Source organism: Lissotriton helveticus, chromosome 7, assembly GCF_964261635.1.
Source record: "Lissotriton helveticus chromosome 7, aLisHel1.1, whole genome shotgun sequence".
Taxonomy (NCBI): Eukaryota; Metazoa; Chordata; class Amphibia; order Caudata; family Salamandridae; genus Lissotriton; species Lissotriton helveticus.
Genome location: NC_136068.1, coordinates 144314528 through 144338622, shown reverse-complemented (window position 1 = coordinate 144338622; position 24095 = coordinate 144314528). Strand labels below are relative to the sequence as shown.

Sequence of the window (24095 nt, the reverse complement as noted above, 5' to 3'; positions counted from 1 at the left end):
TGATCCTGCTAGACCTTACGGCTGCCTTCGACACCCTTTCTCCCTCGGTCTTAACATCACGCCTGAGGGAGATTGGGGTTGAGGGGTCTGCCCTGTGTCTGCTGACCTCTTTCCTCGACCAGAGAGAGCAGAGGGTGAAGCTGGGGGATTTTCTATCTCCATCCCTGTCTGTGCACTGTGGGGTCCCTCAGGGGTCGGCATTAAGTCCGACCCTTTTTAACATCTATGTGACCCCACTTGCCAGACTGATTAGATCTTTCGGGATGGAGGTAGTCTCCTACGCCGACGACACCCAGATCCTCGTCTCTCTCTCCCAGCCGGCCAGCTCGGCTGCCTCCAATTTTAGATCTTGCATGGAGGCAGTCGCTCAATGGATGATCCACAATTCATTGAAATTAAAAGGGGAGAAGACGGAGGTCATGGTGTTCGGAGGAAAGGAAGAGATATGGTCGGCGAACTGGTGGCCGGATTCACTGGGAGCTTGTCCTGTCCCTGCTACATTAGCTAAAAACCTAGGAGTCCTGATCGATCCTACCCTTAGCATGCGCCAACAGGTCAATAGAACAGTTTCAAACTGCTGGGGCATAATTTATGTACTTGTGAAGATTAGACACTATCTCTCTCAGCAGGCGAGAAAACAAGTTGTGGTCGCTCTCATTGGCTCCCGTCTGGACTATTGCAATGCGCTGTATGCGGGACTAAACAAGGGTCTGCTGCAGCGCTTGCAAATGGTCCAGAACGCGGCGGCCAAATTTGTATTAGATCTGCCCAGACGTGCCTCGGCCACCTCCGCCAGAAAATTGCTACACTGGCTCCCCATTGAAGATCGGATCCTCTTTAAAACTTTGTGCATGACCTACGGGGCCCTGGCCAGAGGCAGTTCTACTGGGATCGGATCCATCTTGTCTCCCTATAGCCCCTCTAGGAACTTGCGCTCTGCCAACAAATTTCTGTTATCAGTCCCCCGCACCCGTAGAGCCAAATGGGGTGGCAAAGCCTTCTCCACTCTGGCACCTAAGTGGTGGAATATTCTTCCGGTGGAACTTAAGTCCCTTCCCACCATGCAGTCATTTAGAAACGCTCTGAAAACCCGGCTTTTCGCGAAGTCATATTTGTAGTTGTGTTCTGCCTGTTTTGCTTTGATTTGTTTTTGTTAGGCGCCTTGATGCCTTCGGGTTTTAGTTGCCCATTATAAATTTTATTTCATTCAATCATTCATACACCCCCACACTACCAGGAAGGTAATAGAGCACAAACTTGTTTACATAACTTATGCATCAAAAACCTTCATAAGTACATTACATATAGGATAGCGTTTGAAAATGCTAAAACATCATAATGAAATACAGATGCTTAAAACAGTCAAATGAATAAGAAAAGACTATAAGAGTCTAACCTTAGTGAAGAAGATGCTGCAGCACCGCTTCTCCAACTGCTGTATCATCATGAGCTGCCGACTGCAGACAGTAGTGCTTCGTAAAAGTGTGCACACTTTTCCACGTAGCAGCTCGGCAAATGTTCTCCAGCGTCACTCCAGCGAAAAGGGCCGTTGACGCCGACATTGTTCTGGTGGAATGCGCTTTAACCTTTCTTGTTAAAGGTTTGTTAGCTTTGTCATGACAGAAGACAATCGTAGAAGACAACCATCTAGCTATAGTTGCCTTTGTCACAGCTTGACCCAAGGTGGCTCGACCATAAGCAACAAAAAGTTGATTAGATTTGCGGAGGTCCTTTGTTTTTTGAAGATAAAACTTCAGGCACCGTTTCACATCCAGAGAATGTAAAACCTTCTCCGCCGGAGTTTTAGGATCCGGGAAAAAAGTTTTGAGCTTGACTGGTCGATTGATGTGGAATTGAGTTGGCACTTTTGGAATGAATTGTAGTGTAGCTCCTATTTTCCCAATAGGCTCTGCGCATTGGAATAGTACCTACAGCAGTAAAGGCCTAGGCCAGACGTTAACTAGGTCTACTACTGTCGAAACTAGACTTAATTTTTGGGTTTGCCAGCAAAGCTCAGAGTTCGCTAGAAACTTTCTCGAATGTTCAAGGAAGGATTAACTCCCCTGATTAGACAAGAAGGGATTTAGTTTCTGACAACCATAGAACATGACAACTTTGCTCTCCCCTAATCAAGAGTCAATCTCAAGAGTCGTGTGAGCACAAGGCAATTATTTTACTCAGTCAGTACGTGCATTCTTAGTCTCATCAGAATGTAGAGAAAAGGAAGAGACGGGCGTGTTCAATAAAAGATGTTATTTATTGATCAGTCTCTTTTCTCGTACAAGAGAAATGGATCGATATTATTGCAATACTTATAGTTAAGTAAAGTGCATACATTAGAAGCAATAGTATAAAATAATACTGTAAAAACATTGATATGGTTTCTGAGCCATATGATGTTTAAAATGATTAAAATATATTTACATACACATATACATTTGACTAAACGTACTCAACTGGTGTTTCTAAATACGCCTACCCCGTGTACCTGACCTAAGTCTAATGCGTGGGCGGGAATAGAAAGTTACAGTTTAAGTTAAGTTTGTTTTTGCCAAGTGAATAACTAAAGAATTCTCTAGGAGGGGTTATTCAGTTCTGTACCTGGAATTTAGGATGAATTACCACTGAAGTCTGACTATCAAGGTCAGAGATCAACATCCTAGTTCCGAATAATAATTCGTACGGACTGAATCCCTTCAGAGAATTTCTTGGCAAGTTATTTAGACTACGTTGGACACTTATTAGATGTTTGACCCACCCAGCTCCCGAACCTAATACCTTTGCCGTTATAGATTGCTTTATGTCACCGTTTTTTCTTTCAACAATTCCGTTCCCCTCAGGGTGAAATGGACAAGAGTACCGCAATTGCACGCCCATGCTGACCATGGCCTCCTTATAAGCCCGAGAGCTAAAAGCAGGACCATTGTCCGAATGCAGAATGCCAATTGCGTATGTGCCGATAAAGACTCGCAAATCTTTTATAACAGTTCTGGCGTCAGCCGTTCGCTGGGGCCACATCCATATGAATCTCGTGCATGAGTCCACTGCGACCAAGATATATTTATAGTTACCATCCCTTTGTAAGGGACCGCAGTGGTCTAGATAAACACAGGCTAATGGTTTATCCGAGATTAGAAGGGGCGTCTGTGCTGGACGTCTCACAGTTGATACTTTCATTTTTTGACATATTTCACATGCTAGAACATAGTTCCTTGTTTGTCTTCTCATTTGTGGCCACCAGTATCTCTGTTTTAATAATGATACAGTGGCTGAGACGCCAGCATGGGTAGAAGCAAGCCCTTCGTGTGCCGCTATTATCAGTCCTAACCTATGTTCCATGTTTGGAATTGCCCTATCCCCCACTCCAGGGATTCGAGCAAAAGGAACATTGTTTGTATCAGTTATGTATGAGTATTTTACTGGAAAGCCTTTAGGGAGTGGTTCTATCGAATCCTTTTCTGAAGCGCTGACAGTTTGTAATATTTCGCTGTCTATTTTCGTTTTTGACCGGGTGACGGCAGCTACGGAAGCCGTTTGCACAGCTGCCTTTGCGGCCTCATCAGCCAATGAATTCCCTGCAACGTGAACGCCATCACGTTGATGACTCAGTGTATGTATCACGTGAGTCTTTGGTAGTTCTTTTTGTAAAAGAGCTACTTGTTCCCAGAGCATTTTATGCTTGATTGTTCCACCTTTCGCATCCTTGAAACCATTCTGAAGCCAGATCTGCAAGTATTCATTATAAGATTGAACGCAATAATACGAATCGCACACTATGAGCGTGGGGAATTCTCGATCGGTATTTTCAAGCGCCATCTTGAATGCTAGTAATTCAGCTCGCTGAGCTGTACAATCTCCTAGGGATAGTGTTTTAGTGAGCGTTGGTTTAAATTTCCCTTCGTGCCAACGACCTTTAACAATCGCGCACGCAGCACTGTAAGCTTGTTTACCCCCTACTGCGGGTTGTGCTGATCCGTCTGTATATATTATACAGCCGTAGTCATCTAGAGGCAGAATTTCGGTTGGCGGAGGACATTCAAATTCATATTGGAGAAATTCTTGTGTTTTTAAATAAGGATCAAATTCGTACATCACGTCTGTTGCAGCAAGAGAGTTAGCCCATTGTATCCATCTTGGATGGAGTGCTTTAGCATTTGGAATGCTTGCCTTTGTTACCGCCTCTAAGGCTGGTATTGGTGTCACGATTATTATTCGTTTACCTTGTGCCAGGGCTCGTTCTTTTGCTATAGCTGTCTGTGTTGCTGTAAGAATTTTTTCCGTTGGGCTAAATTTCATTTCAGCCTTAGTGTACAAGTGTGATTTGAATGCAATTGGTACCTTTTCTCCCTCATTAGAGGTCAGGTATGTGAATCCGCATCTCCCTGGGATGACTCGGATCACAATGTTGCGTGTATTATCACGGGTTTCTAATTTTGTCTTAATTAGCATGTCTGTTTGTAAGGATCTCAAAATGTCTGTGTGTGTTTTTTAGTCCAACTGGATCTTTTAAAGTCTTGTTTAATTAGATCGTAAAGGGGTTTCACCCTTTCTGCGTAATTTGCAATGTATGTTCTTCCGAAATTTAGGAAGCCTAAAATTGACTGTAAGTTTTTTAGTGTTTTAGGAGCTTGGATAACGGCACATTTCTCTAGGAAATTGTCTGCCAGGCTTTTACCTTCACTTGATAGCTCATATCCTAAGAATAGGACCGTCAGATGGGCAATTCTGGACTTTTTGAAGTTGAATTTGTAACCCTCTGCAGCGAAACCAAGTATTATGGTGTTCACTCTTTTCAAGTGAGTCTCCAAGTCATCATCTGTTAAGTAAATGTCATCGACATAAGATAATGCTTCATCATCATATAGTTGTAGTAATTCTGTTACTCTCGCTGAGAATACCCCCGGGCTGTTCTTGTACCCCTGGGCTAACCGACAGAATTGTTTTTGAGTGCCATTTACTGAGAAAGCTGTTAAATATCTGCTCTCTGGTGCTATGTTTTGACAAAAGAATCCGTTGGAGATGTCCAAGGTTGTTTTGTATTTTTTGCGCACTATGTTATTCATTAGTGCAGCACTGTGTGAGTTTTGCACTGCAAAAGTTTTGCAACATGTGTTAAGGTGTCGGTAATCCAAAACTAGGCGATATGAATTGTCTGGTTTGGAGACCGGAAACAAAGGATTGTTCATTTGTGAGGTGCAAGTTTCAATCACCCCCTGGTATTCTAGCTGATCTAGTATTTCATTTACTTGTTTTTTAGCTTCTTGCTTAATTGGGTACTGCCTTTGTGCAGTTGGTTGTGATTTTAACTGGATTTTGTGAGGAGGAGAATCCTCATCCCATCCTACATGATTTTTATATAAAGCAGGTGCTAAGGCCACTGCCCACTTTCTAGCAAGTGTATATTTTTTATGAATCGGTATTTGATTCGAGAAGGCAGGCATAATTACTTCTTCGCCATGAGGGCACTCCCTGACAAACTCTGGTGGCCAGTCTTTTTCAGCTAGAAGGATGTCATAGCCTTTGGAGGTTATCCCAAAATAGTCCCCTTATTTTCCTAGTCCTATCTCCCTCTATACGTAATGTTATCTCGTATATTTTGTGGGGCTTGCTAACTCTGGTATCTGCAGTTTCCACTTGAAGGTATTCATTCGTGTCCACTGTCTCCAGATGATTCATAAGGACTTTGTGAGCTATGCTCACCTCTGCTGCGCTGTCTAGCATTGTCTGAGCCCACTCTCCGTTTTTCAGTTGTGTCCTCAGTATTCTCGGCATTGTTAACTACCTTGATACTGGCTACCTTCTTTTTTGGAAATTGTAATTTCTTTTTCAGTTGAGCAGGTTCCTTGTCTTTGGACTTGGCCTGCTCTTCTGATCGTCCTCTTCTTTCCGATTTCTGCGAGGAATTCTGAAAAGATTGAGAGGGACGTGTATCAATGTCTTGATATCTATCAGGTTTTTTAATATTATCCCTATTTCTAACGTTATATCTATTCCCAGAGGGGTCACTCTGGGGTGACCTTTGTCTCGTGTTTGGAAATTTCTCTCTTCGCCTAGGAGACCTTCCTCTGGACGTGAATTTCTTTTCTTTAGGATTGGATTGTTTGTTCCCATCCCAGTTCTTTTTTGGTGAATTATTATTATTATTAAAAAACATTTTTTCTGGACTTGTAGTCAGTTGCCTTTTTACTGGTATTCCACCTAGACTATCTCTGCCTAGTTCTTCATAGGATTTTTCTATGATTCTGGCAATTTCAGCTGGTTGGTCTGCTATATCTGTCTCTTTTAACCTCTGGCGGATCGCCACGTTTGCTGCTTCACCTTTTATGTTGGCTAATAATATAGCCGAGACCTGCTTGAAGTCTTTCAGTAATTTCATACCAAGAGTTAAAGCAGGTTCTGGACCGTATTCATCCTGAATTTGTTTTAGCACATCTGGTATCACCAAAATGGATGGAACACCGTGCGTTTTTGTATAGATGGAAGCAAAGACTGTACCCCAAGTGTCACAGTCCTCAATGTGTGGTGCGATTCCCATTGGGAGACATATAGTCAGAATCCTGTGTTTTTCTAATGGGGTGGTGTCAGGAAACACCGCCTCTATTTGGGTAATTTTCTGTGCCAACCAGAATGGTATCTGTTCCCGTTTAGCTGGAACTTTACCTAGGCAGGATTGGATGTTCTGTGGTGTAATTTTATTTGTGTTCCCCTGGTGAGGGGTCAGCTGTGGTAGTTTAATCGCTGGCTGAATTGTTGAAGTCCGCATTACATACTGAACTAATTGTCTGTGAATTTTTAGTAGTTGTTTTAGCTGTATTAACAGCTCTGCTGCAGGCATTCTTTCGATGTCTGGATGTGGTGTGTATCCGGCTAGGACCGGCCACGTTGCTCCTGGTCTTCCTAAAGGACCGAGCCTTGTAATGTGATTGTTATGTTTTAGGGCGCCATCAAATAAGAGCAAATGCTCTTGGAATTTGAGTGGTACTTCCACCTCCTCGAAAGGAGTGTACGTTTCAGGAGGTTCCTCTACTTTGTAATAGTGGAAGTACTTTGTTACAGCATTTGCTGCTGGAAAATGTATCCATGTATAGTATACCTCTGTCTGACGATATTCGTGTGCCTCAATTACGAATATGACTGTGCCACCTCTAGGTGTCAGTCCATTTTCTATAAGTTTTAAGGTTATAGATCTCCTTTTGGCGACCTGGATGAGTATTATATCCGGGTCTGCTGCTTGCATAGTAGCATCAGCATCTGCTATTTCAGTAGGTAATCTAATTGCCTCTCTTTCATCATCACTCTCTGCCATTTTACAGACAGGATGGTATTATGTTTGTTTGCAGATCAGTTTTCTTATGGAAACAGAGATTAGATGCACAATATTCTGGAACTGTTTTATCCTTCAACGTTGACTAGACCAAGAACCATACATAGGAGTTCCCTCCTGCGAGGTTTTGGAGGATATAATAACCTTTCACCCACTCCAGACGTCTTTGGAGTATTTGGGAAAAGGGGTCTGAGTGAGAAAGCACGACTGAGTTACTCTAAATGTCTTACGTTAGTTTTATCGCCCTTTCCAAACGCGTTGGGCGCCATGTAGTGTAGCTCCTATTTTCCCAATAGGCTCTGCGCATTGGAATAGTACCTACAGCAGTAAAGGCCTAGGCCAGACGTTAACTAGGTCTACTACTGTCGAAACTAGACTTAATTTTTGGGTTTGCCAGCTAAGCTCAGAGTTCGCTAGAAACTTTCTCGAATGTTCAAGGAAGGATTAACTCCCCTGATTAGACAAGAAGGGATTTAGTTTCTGACAACCATAGAACATGACAACTTTGCTCTCCCCTAATCAAGAGTCAATCTCAAGAGTCGTGTGAGCACAAGGCAATTATTTTACTCAGTCAGTACGTGCATTCTTAGTCTCATCAGAATGTAGAGAAAAGGAAGAGACGGGCGTGTTCAATAAAAGATGTTATTTATTGATCAGTCTCTTTTCTCGTACAAGAGAAATGGATCGATATTATTGCAATACTTATAGTTAAGTAAAGTGCATACATTAGAAGCAATAGTATAAAATAATACTGTAAAAACATTGATATGGTTTCTGAGCCATATGATGTTTAAAATGATTAAAATATATTTACATACACATATACATTTGACTAAACGTACTCAACTGGTGTTTCTAAATACGCCTACCCCGTGTACCTGACCTAAGTCTAATGCGTGGGCGGGAATAGAAAGTTACAGTTTAAGTTAAGTTTGTTTTTGCCAAGTGAATAACTAAAGAATTCTCTAGGAGGGGTTATTCAGTTCTGTACCTGGAATTTAGGATGAATGAGGAATGGTATCTCTTTCTCTGCTCTCGATATTCCAGGCTGCCTGCGAGGGCTGCCCAGAAGCGCCGGTGCTGGGTCTCTCGGCTTGAGATAGCAGCGCGTCTCTCAGCGCGTCAGGAAGGCGGGGCTGCTGCCTGCGGGGTCTGCTTCTGCTCTCGGCTTCGGCAAGTATGGCTGCTCCGTCTTGTCACCACGCGTGTGTTTGCATAGGGCAAGGTCGGCAATATTTATACCTTAAAGGTGCCGAGATTGACGTAAGGATGGACATAGGTACGTCAATAAAGATGTCATACGACTTGCTCGTTAGCACATTCTTTTGCAAAAGTTCTCTGTGAAATCAAAACAATGGCCGCACGGATTTTCCAGGTTGTCATAGGTTTGATTTGTTATGAGAACGTCGTATGCCTTATCAGGGGCTGGAGGAATGTCGCTTGTCTAATTAGATCTCAAGCGTTATGACCTAATCAGATAACACGTTCCTGTGCCGTAGTGTGACTGCGTCAGATAACGGTATCTGCATCATGGGGGATTTCTTGCCTCATGGGCTGACTGTTACTTAACTTGATAGTTAGTTTAACCAGAATAGGGTCAGGAATAGGGGGATCGATTCAGAACCTATAGAAATACACGACAGAATCTTGGGTTGGTTCTAAGCATAACAAAGTCTTTAGAGAATTGTAAGAAAGGCTGTGCAATAGTGAAGGCCTGTATCTCACTGACTCTGCGGGCTGAAGTGAGAGCCAGTAAGATAGCCACTTTCTAAGTTAGAAACTTTAGCTCCGCCTTGTGAATAGGTTCAAAAGGCCTTTTTAGAAGTTGAGAGAGAACAATATTAAGATCCCACTCAGGAGGAGGAGGACAAACTGGTGGAAAAGCTCGGAATAGCCCCTTAAGGAATTGTTTGATCAAAGATGATGAACATAAGGATGGTTTGTTGGAACTCTTCCTGAACCTGGATATCACCTTAATGGACGAAAAAACTAGTCCAGCCCTGGCTAAAGACAGCAGATATGGAAGGATGGCTTCAGGAGGAGCTTGAAGTGGATGAACATTATTTTCTTCACACCATGAGCAGAATCGTTTCCACTTAAAACGATATGTCTTGATGGTACTTTGCGCACGGGCCTGTGATAAGATCGCCCTGCAGTCTGAGGAGATGTTAAGATCCTTGAACTCTAGGAAGTCAGGAGCCAAGCGTGCAAGTGCAGTGTTTGAGGATCCGGATGTTGGATCTTGTCTCCCTCTCCTGTTAACATTGACACTGTCGGCTTGAGACGAAGTGGAGGCTGCTGAGAGAGCAGAAGGAGCTCCTGAAACCAAAACTGCCTTGGCCAACGGGGAACAATGAGGATAAGAGTGCAATGTTCCCTCTTCATCTTTTGCAGTACTTTCGGGATGAGCGGAATCGAAGGATAAGCGTACGCAAATATTTCGGACCATCTCATCAAAAGGGCATTTCCCCTTGACCCCTGTTGAGGAAACCTGCTGGCATAAAACAGGCATTTGCTGTTCTGCTGTGTGGCGAACAAATCCAGCGTTGGTGTTCCCCATGTTTGAAAGATCCTCTGTACATGATGTTGTTCGAGCTCCCATTCGTGACAGCCCGTGAAAGCTCTGCTGAGGTTGTCGGCTAGAGAGTTCTGGACGCCTTGCACATGTTCTGCTCTGAGGGATATGCCGTGGCGTAGGGCCCATTCCCACATCTCCTGAGCCTCCAGCGACAGGGTGAGAGATTTTGTTCTTTCCTGTTTGTTGATATAGTACATGCTGGTGGTATTGTCCGTACGCACCAGAACGGACGAATTCGCAATCCTTGGAAGGAAGGCTTGCAGGGACAGAAAAATGGCCCTCAGCTCTAGGCTGTTGATGTTTTTCTGCCGGTATTGACGAGACCATCGTCCCTGGATCTGAAGGTCCTGAAGGTGACCTCCCCAACCTTCCATGGAAGCGTCCGTAGTTAGGGTGAACTCTGGAATGTCTTGGAGAAAAGTGAGGCCCGGTGACAAATTGTGCGCCTTCGACCACCAAAGAAGGGCTTGCTTCATTTTGGTAGTTACTTTGATGCGGTCGTCGAACGATCCGTCGACTTGCCTCCACTGGCGAAGTAATTCTTCCTGTAACGGCCTCATTCTGAGTCCCGCCATAGGGATGAGGCTGATTGCAGAGGAGCACATCCCCAGAAGGGAAGCAAATGTACGAACTGAAAGTGACCTTCTTGCAAATATTTGTTTTGCTAGTTTTAACAGTTTGTTTTGACGCTCCTGAGTCAAGAACGCCTTGCACTGGCATGTGTTCAACACAGCTCCCAAAAAGGTCAACTCCTGGCGTGGTTGAAGCTGAGATTTGTCCGAATTGAGGGTCAGTCCCAGATTTGAGAAGAGGGAGAGGGAACTCCTGACCGCTTCCATTGTGGAGTTTCTTGATGGTCCTTTTAACAGCAAGTCGTCGAGGTATGGGAAAACCTGTATTCCCTGTGACCTCAGCATTGCTGCCACCGGGGCTAAACATTTGGTGAACATTCTGGGGGCCGATTTGGACGTCAGCCACTGCAAACCTTAGGTATTTGCGGTGTTTTGGGTGAATAGGGATGTGGAAGTAGGCGTCTTGCAGATCCAGAGAAGCCATAAAGTCCCCTCTGTTGAGACAATTCAGAATGTCCGTCAACATTACCATGCGAAAACTCTGTTTCTTTAGATATTTGTTGAGTTAGCGTAGATCCAGTATTGGACGCCACTCTTCTGAATTTTTCTCTACGAGGAAGAAGCGAGAATAAAATCCTTTCCCTTTTTGAGAAGGAGGAACTCGTTCTATCGCATTCTTGTGTAGCATCTTTAAGGCTTCTTTGAAGAGTAAGTGAAGACGAGGGGGAGGGGGACCACTGGGCGGCGCTGTTGTTGGCTTCTGTAAAAACTCCAGTGTGTGTCCATTCCTGACAACATCCAGGACCCACTGATCCGAAGTTATTGTCTGCCATAGTTGGTAAAAGGCGGAAATCTTGGCGCCCACGGGAAGGGGAGGATGAATGGCTGACGTCCGGCAAAGCTCATTGGCGCTTGTTGGAGTCACGCCCTTGATTGTTTGAGTGCCGTTTCCCTCCTTGACGAGAGAAAGAACCAGAGGCAGGCTGTCTGTAAGAAGATTGATAGTACGGTTGTTTGTACTGAGATTGGTATTGGCGATTTTGCTGGTTGGAATAGTTTCCCCTGGAGGAGTAACCGCGGCCTCTAGCTCCTCTAAAGGATCCCCTCTTGAATTGCAGGGTACCAAGGGATTTAGCTGTGTCCGTATCTGTCTTTATTGCCGGCAAAGCGTCATCGATGTGTTTTCCAAAAAAGGAATCCCCATCGTACGCCATGTCCAAGATTTTTGTTTGGACCTCAGGCCTGAAGGTGGTAGCCCTGAGCCAACCTTGACGCCTGAGGACTGCTACTCCTGCCAATTGCCTGAAGTTGGTGTTTGAAATATCAAGGGCGCAATCAATGATCTCCAAAGCTGCCCTTTCTCCCTCCAGTACGATCCTGCGCACCTCCTGCTGACGATCCTCAGGGACCAAATCAAGGAACTCGGACAGATCGGACCACATCTGCCTGTCATAACGGGCCAGGATAGCCAACGAATTAGCAGCTTTAATGGAGGCTGCTGCATTTGCAGAGAACTTATTCCCAATGGCATCCAATCTCCTGCTTTCCTTGCCAGGTGGTGTTGAAATGGGAGCAGAAGGATTCTTGGACTTCTGCTGTGCAGCCTGGGATATGACAGAGTCTGGTCGAGGGTGACCTATTAAGCAAGATGGAGTATCCGATGGTGCTCGATACTTTTTCTCTATTCTTTGAAGGACTGCAGGAATGGAAGCGGGCGTTTTCATGATGTTGAGGCCCTCCTTCCATATATATTCAATAATGGGGATAGCTCTGGTAACTCTGCGATATCCCTCTTTAAAGTCATGTAAAAAGCAGTCAGACTGCTCAACTGTGACGGTCAATTCAAATCTATTAGCAGCACGCTGCATAATGTTATGAAATCCGCCAATATCCTCAGGTGGAGAATCTGATGGGCGGGGAGCAGGCGGTGAAGGCATAGGAATTACATAATCCTCCCACGGATCAATAGGTGTATTATCCGGCAATTCGCCCTCTTCCCTGCCATCATCGTCATAATGAGAAGAAGTATCCGTGTCATCTTGAGGTACAGGAACAGTATCCTGTCTCGGTGACAATGATGCTGGCGGTGACGGAGCCTTGGCAAGTCAACTGGGGTAGGCGGCACCGCAGGTGCAACTGGAGTTGGAGGAAATCTCTGGCGATAGTCGGCCAACATTGCTTGTAAATCCTGAATTAAAGTAGATGGCAGTTGACTAGTGTCCTCCGATAGAGGAGGTCTGGCATGGGGCGATTGATATGGCGTCGACAAATCCTCATGCGCATAATGACCATGGTCATCATCCTCATCGTCCTCCTGATATTTAATATTTAATTGAGACGGGTGACGGGCAATCCTAAAAGGACCCTCATCCTCTTCACCATCATCTGAATCTTCCTCCACATATGTCTCCAAAAGGTGTGATGGTAAGAGTGGAGAAATGTGAGAATAATCTCGCCCCTGATACGTTTTCATTTGAAAATGCTTATATTTGACCCTCGTCGGGGTTGAACTGGGCAACAGATGTGCAGATGCCACTGCTGTCGTCGTAGTCGATGACGATGAAGCCATTGTTATTGGATTCTCCGTCGACAGAACCGTTGATGGCTTGTCCGTTGACGGAACTAATGATTTTGCCGTCGACGGGGTCGTCAATGGTGTCTTCGTCGACGAACCCTTCGTCGACGAGGTCGTCGATGGCGTCTTCGTCGACGAGCCCTTCGTCGACGAGGGCGTCGATGGTGTCTTCGTCGACGAGTCCTTCGTCGATGAGTCCTTCGCCGACGAGGCCGTCGATGGTGTCTTCGTCGACGAGTCCTTCGTCGACAAGGTCGTCAATGGTTTCTTGGTCGACGCGTCCTTCGTCGACGAGAGCGTCGTTGGTGTCTTCGTCGACGAGACCTTCGTCGACGACGATGTTGGTTTCGTCGACGGGATTGTCGTCGACGGACCGGAAGTTTTGGTTGACAGGGCCGGGACCTGGCCACAGCACAGAAACAGCCATTCTGCACATAGTAGACAACGCCCTCCTCCCTCTTGACCAGAATGAAACCTGCCTACTAGTCCTGCTAGACCTCTCTTCAGCCTTCGACATGGTCAATCACGACAAAATTCTAAGTAGACTGGAAAACAGGATGGACTTATCTGGCACAGTCCTTCAATGGTTCAAATCTTTTCTGGAAAACAGAACGCAATCATTCATGGTGAACAAAAATCTCTCTCCCTGATCACCCAACCTACTAGGAGTACCTCAAGGCTTAAGGCTCAACTTAACACCCACGCTATTTAACCTATATGTCTAACCACTAACCAAACTACTACAGCAGGTGAACATCTCCCACCACAAGAATGCGGATGGCACTCAACTTTACATCAAAATCTCCTCCATTGAAGAGATAAAGATGATGAATCAAGCTCTCGAAAAGACCGTCCAATGGTTAACAACCAACTTCCTCAAGCTAAGCTCGCCAAAAATGGAATTTCCCTTAACCACCCCCCTAAAAACTCCCTGGAGATAAAGGAATGATGCGATCAGACACCGTCAATGCTGACAATGTCAAATCTCTTTGTTTTTCAATACGTATACCCACCTCCTACCTATGTCTCTATCCCATCCACGTTACTTCTCCCCATCCGGCAGGAAGCTATGTGCTGTTGATGCATGTCACTTCAACACTGCTTAAATTGAATAAATCTGTGTTTGGTCACTGCTCCACTAAAAGGTTCGGAAGTGACGTTTGGCCCGCACTGGCCAATTAAGGAGGCTGTAAAGAAAAGGGGCACTGAAGCCAACAAATGGTAAGTGAGCTCCACACCCTTTTTGTAAACAGAAATGTAGGGTCCAAATTTAGTGCTGGTGGCGCCCAGTGTTACAGTGTTTGTTGTTGCCCCCAGTGACCACCTCCGCCACGGATTCCCTAACAACCACCCTTTAAAAATACCTCTCAAGTCTCCATACCTACTCCCTCCCAGATGCATTTAATCCGTTTTATAGAGCCACACATATCAGTGAAAGGTGTCAGAGCACTTTACATCACACACATATTACACAGAGACAATCAATTCATAGATGTGTTAATCAATGTACAGGAAACATTATATAAGCCGGAGGACTACATGGTGTAGGAGTGACATGTCATTCACACTGGTAAGCAGCATAGTTTAAGAATGATTGGTCTGGAGAAGCACAAGTTCAGAATTAAAAACGTAACAAGGGGAGAGACGTGCCTGTTAGAAGGGGGGATCCTAGCCGCTTTACCAGCACAAGGAGCCCCCGCCGGACAAATGGTTACAATCGAGCTGAGTGAACAGAACAGGATGAAAGGGATCTCGTGAGGACATGTAATAGTTGTTGCCCGATGAGTGCTAGTTGTTCCTTTGTTTTTTTGGGGGAGGGGGTTTTGGCATATTTATGTAGCGCGAACTCGACCCGAAGGTATTGGAGCGCTTTACATGAGCACCGTATTTACATTACACATTCAGGGACGGGAAGATTAAGTGATTTGCCCAGAATCACAGGATGTGGACGCGACCCCGAGGCTTGAACCCTGGTTTCCAGCCCCAAAGTCGGCCGTCTAGCCAACGGACCACATCCTCTCCCCTTTGTTCGTTCACCCTCTCATGCTTTTTAGAATGCATTTTGCATCTTTCTAGTTTTGGTTGTTTAATTCAAAATGCACGGATACAAGTGCGGAACCCAAAAGTCCAACATAAATAAAAGTAAAGGTCAGAATGAGTTACTCAAGCCCGATATGGTAGTATCTAAAATCAAATTGGCCCCAAAGGGTTCATTTTTAAAAAACATTTTTTATGCCGGTTTATTCCGCCATAATTACCGTTTCAGGCAGCTATCGACATTTTTATCAGTCGCAGGATATGAGAATATGAGAACGTTTACAACAGAACGAGGGGAGGCAGTGCACGAAAAACGTAAGTATTTCCATTTCACACAAAAGCGGTACTCGTTTTATAACCTTAGAAATATTAAAGTTTCAGTTGGCCCTGCCTGGATTTGAACTTTCAAATCATAGACAAAACTAAGCCGCTGGTGCGTCAGTCACTAGACCACATTACCACCAAAGAAAGTGACTAAGTGAACAAGCTGGGTAAAAGTGGCTCCGAACAAAACACGGCTTCTTTCATTTACTTGCTGACCCCGTGAAATGGACCCCCCCCCCCCAAAAAAACCCGCGAGTGGTGCTCGTGCGCGCCACAGCGAGCCGTGCTTTCAACTGTCGCGCCCGTGTCGGGGCACGATAATTGAAACCACATGACGGCCTATTGGTGTCTATTACGCGCACCAAGCGCGTAATAGACACCAATAGGCCAGGGGCGGAGCAATGCGCCCGCCTTTGGCCAATTGCGTGCAGTCTTTTAGAAAAAGACGCATGCAAAGGCCAATGGGTAGCACAAAAGGAATCGCACACGCACGAGCGTGTGCGATTCCTAGGTCAGTGCTAAAATGCCGTTTTTCCCTTACAAAATGTCTCCCGCTGTGCAACGCAGGCGCGAGACCTAAAAAGTGAAAGAAGGGGCAGGGTAGGGGTACGCAGGTCAAACACGCTGAGCATGAGAGAAGCATTCCACCCAACCTATTTCAAAACTGGAGAGGATGTACACTAAACAATGTACACTTAAACGGGGAAGGTGGCAAGTCCTTGAGTGGTAAAGACCGCACACTAAAGGCTTTTGTTTGTTAATACAAACAAATATTTCTGGTAATGCTACTAGGTAGCCTGGTATGGTACCCAGAGATCAGAAAAGAGGAAAAAAGAACACAGAAGTAGCTCGGAACAGAGAAACACATTTAGATGTATGCAGATCTATGTAGACAGATTAGCAAATAGGCAGAAACGCAGAAAGATACACATGCCATATACATAAATGATGCGGAATGCAGGGCAGTCAATCAGATTACCTGATTTATAGCCCTCTTTAGACCTTTCTGTATAACAAAACGGCTTTGCGATTACCTCTCTTCCTTCGGGCAAGGCTGCGGGGGAGGATATGCTTCCTATAGAACTGTATAAAATTTGTATCGACGAATTGCTTCCTCTTTTCTGCTTGGTTATTAACTCGATTGGCGAAAGTGGGAAGGCTCCTAATTCGTGGAAGACAGCTAAGATTGTGTTTTTCTTAAAAAAGAATAAACCTGCAACTGTATGTGGGTCATATAGACCCATTTCACTCATTAATGCGGACGCAAAAGCATACGCGAAAGTCCTCGCCATGCGACTTGCTCCTCTTATGCCAAAATTAGTTAACCCACAACAACATAGCTTTGTGGTAGGTAGAGACACAACAGCCCATGTAAATATGGCGATAAGAGCATTTGATGTAGCGGCGACTAATCCCACTGCACTCGGTATGGTATTGTTGGACGCTGAAAAAGCTTTTGATCGAGTGGGGTGGGATTATCTTTGGGGTGTAATGACTACATACGGCTTTAAGGGTCAATATCTAAGGTGGATACAGGCTTTGTACGATCACCCTAATGCGAAAATTAGCTATGCTGGTATGGTGTCTTCTAATTTTACAATATCAAGGGGCACCCGTCAAGGGTGTCCCTTGTCACCCTTATTGTTTGTACTCTCCATGGAGCCATTTAGAAACGCACTTCAGACGCAACCTCGTATTGTCCCTTTTGAATTTGGCCCTAGTTCTCTTAAAATGACAGCTTATGCTGACGATATAGCTATATACTCTTCAGATGTGGTAGAAGCTCTATCAGGGATAACTGAGGAAGCAAATAATTTTGGGGCCATTTCTGGTTATAAATTAAATTTAAATAAAACTCAGGTCATAGTGTATTATAAACCTCAGGCCCCTGTTCAAGGTATTTGTCAGGCCGCTACATACTTAGGTGTGAAAATCTCATCTAAAATAGGGGAAATAATTGCACTTAATTATGATGCTTTATTGAAGGAAGTGTCTGTTCTTGTAAAAAAATGGCATAAGATCCCCCTCAGTCTTTTCGGCCGCATTAAGCTTATTAAAATAAAGATATTGCCGAAATTTATTTATTTATTTAGGTCAATCCCTTTATGCCTTAGTAACTCCTTTTTTTTAAAATTAGATGGGATTTTCGGCAGTTCATTTGGGGGCATAAAAAAGCCCAAAGATCGATTTCTTTACTTAAGCTTCCATTTAATAAAGGTAGGCTCAATTTTCCCGACTTCAGACTATATTTTTTTGCCACCTTTTTTGGTCGCCTCCGCAGCCTTCTTAATTCCAATAATCAATTTTATTTTCATCAATTTATGTTGGGCACAATTTCTAATCAGTTTTTAGCAAGAGTAAATGACCCCAGTTACTTCAAAAGGGTTAAGTTCAAGACTGCGAGGGAGACGGTTAGAATATGGAATTCAATATTGATCATTGGGGGTACTTCCTTTTTTCATTCAAAGTCATTGTTGTGGGACAATCCGGGATTACCCGGAATCTTTAGCGATGGTGGAGGAAGTACATGGGCCAATTTTGGTATAAACACTCTAGGAGATCTTTTCGGTACGGAGGGCTTTTTGGATTTTGCGACACTTAAACTTCTCTACAAGGTGCCTGAATCTATGCTGTTTAAATATATGCAAATTCGGGATTTTTTTATACGTAAAATGAACTTGAGAGAAGTATCTGACTCCGATATTTGGACTTGTCTTTACTCGGAAAAGACTAAACCTTTAGTTAGTGAAGGTTACAAATGCCTTAACCACTATAAAGCTGATGATTGTTCGAAGCTTGGGGTGAAATGTACCACTAGATTGGGCACTAACATAACTGCTAATAAGATCTCTGCTTCACTTTGTAGTATTAACAATGTAGTACAATCCTCTAGCCTAAGGCTTCAATTATATAAAACAGTATGTCTCCTATATTATACACCTCAAAAAATTTCAAAATGGTCCTAAAATAATCCACCAAATGAACGTAAGTGCCCTAAATGTGGTTTAGCAGCAGTAGATCTCGAACATATGCTTCTTCTATTCCCAGCATTATCTGAGTTCTGGTCCGGATTGGAAAATATTCTAAATCAAAAACAAGTGATCTTTTCCCTTTCATCAGTAACGACGGTACTACTGGGTATACACTCGTTAAACTGCCCACATAAAGATCTATTAACTATTCTTTTTCATGTGCTAGATTGATCATCGCTAGGGCATGGATATCTTCAAAGCCACCACATATTATGGAATGGTGGTCACTGGTTAATGAAATTTATATCATGGAGTCTTCACTATCTAAAATAAGGGGAGTTCGATCAATGATGAAATTGGATAAAATATGGGGAACTTTTCTTAGAATATAAATTTATTTTAAAGAACCTTTTCTACGTATAGCATGATAAGGCCTAATGAAAGCGAGGGCTAAAAATCTATTTTCTTTTATTGAGTTGTAATGCTGTTTTATGAACTGGTGCCTACTCCTGATCTGGTTAAAATTATATTTGTTCATGGAGTTGTTATTACTTATGCTTTCATTTTTCTTCTCTATATTGTATATGTGAAAATGGCTCTCTCTCTTTGTCTTCTCGTGTTGTCAATAAAAATATATAATAAAAAAAAGGAACAGAGAAACACATTTAGATGTATGCAGATCTATGTAGACAGATTAGCAAATAAGCAGAAACGCAGAAAGATACACATGCCATATACATAAATGATGCGGAATGCGGAATGCAGGGCAGTCAATCAGATTACCTGATTTATAGCCCTCTTTAGACCTTTCTGTATAACAAAACGGCTTTGCAGCACAGAAAGCATTTAGTAGGAACAAAATACATACCTGGACTGTGCGCAGCAGTTTGAAGCTTTCACTCCAGTAAATCAGAACACCATCTTTGCTGATAGTTAGAAAGCGTCCAGTCGATGTGTCCTTCTCAACAATTCTTTCTTGTACACCTCTCTTTCCAATACCTCGATTTATGTTTGGAAAAAATACCACTTTTACAATAATTTCTCGATGCGCTCTAGGGACAGACAAAATACAAAATGGCAAAACGTTACTAGGAAAAATAAAGAAAGTGGAAGGAGGGAGTAAGAGAAAGAACAGTAAGCGAAAGGGAGAGAAGACAAATGTACTGAAAATGAGCTGAAGAAAACAGAGTGAGTAGAGAATTTACGTAATGACGTAATGCACGAACCTTGCTTTAGTGCATATTCACCCACATTCTAATAATGGGAAGCCCGGCCAAACAAGCAGGGGAGGCAATGAGGCTGCTTCTGTGAGGGACGAAGGATGGTTTAATTTCATATGCAAAGTAAAGAGTGCTAGATTCAAGTACCATTTTATGAATAAGAGATACTGATGTCAAGACAGTTTTGGAATTGATGGATAGGTAACGTAGGTTGGTTGAACTCGGGAAAGAGTTGTAAAGAGCGATGTGGTAATGTTTTACAGAGACTCGATAACAGAAACATCGTTCTGAGGAGATCGAAGTCATTGATTACATTGGGCCAAAGGAGTCAGAAGGGCTTTAGAAGGAACATCAGTTCACTGTTCGTGAGCATGATGGGAACGCACTACAGGTAAATAAAAGAATATTCATCACTTCAGTGAGTGACATGGGCCCGAGGAAAATGGAAAATGATGTGGATGGAACCTAAACAATGCGCAGATGTAATATTTACATGAACAAATTTGCTGGGTCTCACTCTACTCGATAGTCCAGCTGATTCCACTTAAAATTTTCAACAAAAAAGTACTACACTCCCATTACATTGTACAAGTACCTATAGAATGACCAAGATATGAAAATCTGGTTGTGGGGTTCTATCACATATAGGGTTACCACCTCAAGCCATCTCATTATAGACACTGTTTCCAGCCCTGGGCTTTTGTGTAACAGTCAATCTACCCAGGGCATTGCAGTCTTGGTTTGTGTTCATTGGCCTAATTAGACTAACACAACTGAAACTAATTATTTGCAGGTGAAAACTCCAGGACAGAAAACAGCGTCCTCAATGACAATCTCAAGATAGTAACAGATCTGCAAATAATCAGCCTAACAATAACAGAGATTAGAATGAATGTGTATGTAGATCACAACTCAAAACCAACTGATCACCACAAGCGAAACCTGGCTGCTTCAAGGACCAAGATCAATTGTAAAAAAATTGATTTTCCGGAGGGCTCGGAGCATGAGGTGACTGCTTTCAGATGGGAGGGCAGGATGAGTGTATTTGTAAGGAGCTCCCAATTTGTGCAGATGCACAAGCCTGGCATATTTATTTTGCCTCTGAAAGTTTATCATTTCGCCTTTTGGCATAATTCTGTAGGAACCTGTAGGAAATTGGGTTTTCATTGCAGTTACGCCCCACATTTTGCCTGGTATTTGATGCAACGTTGACTGAAGTGTACAGGGTTCCTGCTAACCAGGTCCCCAGTGCCAGTGTTATTCCTTCAAACCAAGACAGCTGGTCACTTGATCCCCAAGGGACAAGACCTATAGCACCTCTTAAGTCCCTAGTAAGTGGTATGGTGGGGAAACAACCATTACAACACAGTCATTACAACACACTACCTTTACAATGCAGTAATTACAAAGCAACATCCTTTACATTGCATGCCATTACAACGCATGTCACTTCAACGCATGCCATTACAACGCATTATAAGGTAAGTAATGGGAAATACTAATTTTTTTACCCCTACAATATCCAACACTTACCCTACTGTTGCACTCACTGGAGTGGGAATAGTAATTTTTACCCCTACATTATCCAACACTTACCCTACTGTTGCACTCACTGGAGTGGGAATAGTAATTTTTACCCCTACACTATCCAACACTTACACTACTGTTGCCCTAAAAGTATTATGCATTGTAATGTTATGCATTGTAATGGAATGCGTTGTATGTGTAGTTTCTAAAAACGCATTGTGATGGCATGCGTTGTAAAATTATGCGTTTTAATAGATGTTGCAATGTAAAAAACGCGTTATAAAGGCATGCGTTGTAAAAGTTTGCGTTGTAACATGTCCTGTTCCCTCCGGTGTGTAGGGCCAAGGTACCAAAGAGGGTCCCTAAGAGCTGCAGCATATCTTGTGCCACTCAAAACAGACCCAGCACCAAACTCATGCAGATTGCCGCTGCAGGTTGCGTGACCCGGTGCTCCAAAAAGTGGAAACACACATAGCACACACTTGTGTCCCATGTCCCCTAACACTGCATGTAATATGTGTAAGTCACCCCTACAGCGACCTTCCAGCCCTAAGGCAGGGTGTATTATATTACATGGGAGGACATATCTGCATGAGCAGATATGCCTCTGTGTCGGCCAGTAGAAATACTGACAGTACAAGTGAACAGGGACGCGATCTTAAGGTATGTACTGGGCACTGGTCAAAACGAGTTTTCCAGGTACATAATGCTTCTTTGAAACCTATGGTGTTTGGTATCAAACATCTCAGTTAATAAACCCACACTGTTCTAGTGATGTATTTAATGAACAAGTTACTTCCTTTCGGTAACGATATATCTGTAAGAAACATAGGTTAGCGATAGATTCCTTACCTTAGAATTACCCCCAGGCGTCAGACTGGATCCGGAAAGTTCTCTGTCAGCAGTACCCCTGCGCGTCGGAAGGTGGCGTCGGTCAACTCCACATTTGGCGTCGTGGTGGCCAGGATGACGCTGCAGTAGCTACTTAGACGCCACCCTTGCACACTGACATCAGTTCTGTACACGATTTTCCAAGCCAAAAGCGCAGAGCCATGCAAGACACTGATTATTGGTGCACTAAACTAGGGCCCTGAAAGGATGAAATTAACCCTAAAAGTGAGTTCGCAGAACGGGGAGAATTGGGTGGGGCAGTAAGGAATCTATAACTAACCTATGTTTCTTACAGATATATCATTACCGAAGGGAAGTAACTTGTTCAACTGAAAGAGTTAGTTATAGATTTCTTACCTTAGAATAGATACCCCAGCAATACCAACCCCGGAGGTGGGTATGCGAACTAAGATCACACCAGAGAATCCTGGAGAACAGAACGGCCAAAGAAGCCGTCTCTCCGGACTTGGCTGTCTAGGCAATAGTGTTTGGTGAACGTGTGCAGCGATGCCCATGTAGCTGCCTGACAGATGTCATTCAGGGGGATTCCTCGTCCCAAAGCAGTAGTAGCTGCCGTCGCCCTGGTGGAATGGTCACGCAGCCCCACTGGAGGCTCCTTCTTTGCCAAAGAGCAGCAGACTTTGATACACAGAACGACCCACCTGGAGATGGTTCATTTGTGCACAGCCCGACCAGCTCTGTGCAGTCCGCCTTTTGCCCCTTCCGTAGCAGCGAAAGGGGCAAAAGGCAGACTGCGCAGAGCTGGTGGTGGAGAGGCCCAAGGACCTGGCCGTAGCCGAGAGTCCTTAAAGTGCTCAGGCGCGTTGTCCGCCTTGTCGCCGAAAAGGCGACGGCCAACAAAGGGCTTGTCTATAAGTATGGATTGGGCATCCCAGGAAAAACGAGTCGAACACAACCAGGCGTAGCATCGAAGGGCTACTGATGTGGAAATCATCCTGCCAAGTGCGTCGGCGGTATCCAGCCCACAGCGGAGGGTAAACTTCGCTGCGTCTCTCCCTTTGGCAACCACTCGAGAGAGCACAGCCCAGGGCCTCCTCCGGGCACTGAGGAAGCACGTGTGCAACCGTGTCCCACACGGAGTGGGTGTAACAGCCCAATAGACATGCAGTGTTTACCGACCGCAGTCCCAAGCTGGAGGATGAAAAAATCTTCCCAAGATGATCCAGCTTTTTGAATTCCCTGTCCAGGGGAGCGGGAGGGAATGCGCCCTTGGTCGTGGAGGCTTGGACTACCAAGCTCTAAGGGGTGGGGTGTTGGGTTAGGAAAGTGGGGTCGCCCGGGGCCGGGCGGTAGCGTCGGGCAATCATCCTATCCACAGGAGCTCCCGTGTTGGGCCTGGACCAGGTGCCCAAAAGGATGTCCGTGAGGGCTTCATTAAATGGCAGCAGGGGCTCGAAAGAGCTCGCTGCCGGTTGAAGCACCTCTGTCAAGAGGTTAGTCCTGACTGCCACCCCAGGTAGGTCGAGGTGGAGAACATCGGCCGCCCTACGCAACACCAATGCGTATGACGCTCCTTCCTCCGAAGCCACGGTAGGGGGAGACAACATGCCAAGGTCTGGTGAGGTATCCAAACCACCGGCTTCCCCCCAGTTCCTCTCTCCAGTCCTGCTCATACACCAACTGGTCTGTTAAAGGGTCCCCAGACACCTCCCAGTCCTCCTCACCCTCCTCTGGCTGCCAATCTGAAGTACCCATCGGCGTCCGATCTGGCGTCGGTTGACACCGGTCCGACTCCATGTCTACCTCAAGGTGGAGGCCGGGGATCAACTTTGGTTGGGGACACAGCCGACGCCGGTGGCGGATGTGGTGCCGGAGGAATCGGCACCGGGGGAGGTGTAACAAGGTCGACAAGCGTCGATCCGGCTCCAGGCCTGGATACAAAGTGACCCTGCCGCGCCAAGGCTGAAGCAGCCCAAGGCCCAGAAAGCGGATTCAGGCTGCCCAAAGATGGCATGCATCGCTTCGTAGAAACCCCGAAGCTGGGCAGGGGACGTACCGGGTCCCGGAAAGGGAGGGAAACTCTAAGTCGACCTAGCAAGCTCCGCACGCGGAGC

General features: G+C 44.7%; 1 protein-coding gene across 7 annotated transcripts in view; it reads right to left on the bottom strand.

Moving 5' to 3' along the window:
* The window catches only part of EFCAB8 (EF-hand calcium binding domain 8), a 1715964-nt gene that overhangs the window by 1379070 nt on the left and 312799 nt on the right, over nucleotides 1-24095 (bottom strand). For all 7 annotated transcript variants that reach the window (XM_078651814.1, XM_078651813.1, XM_078651812.1 and 4 more), the window contains one exon: nucleotides 19251-19434. In XM_078651814.1, the coding sequence (XP_078507940.1) occupies nucleotides 19251-19434 (184 nt within the window). The remainder of the gene's footprint in view (nucleotides 1-19250; nucleotides 19435-24095) is intronic.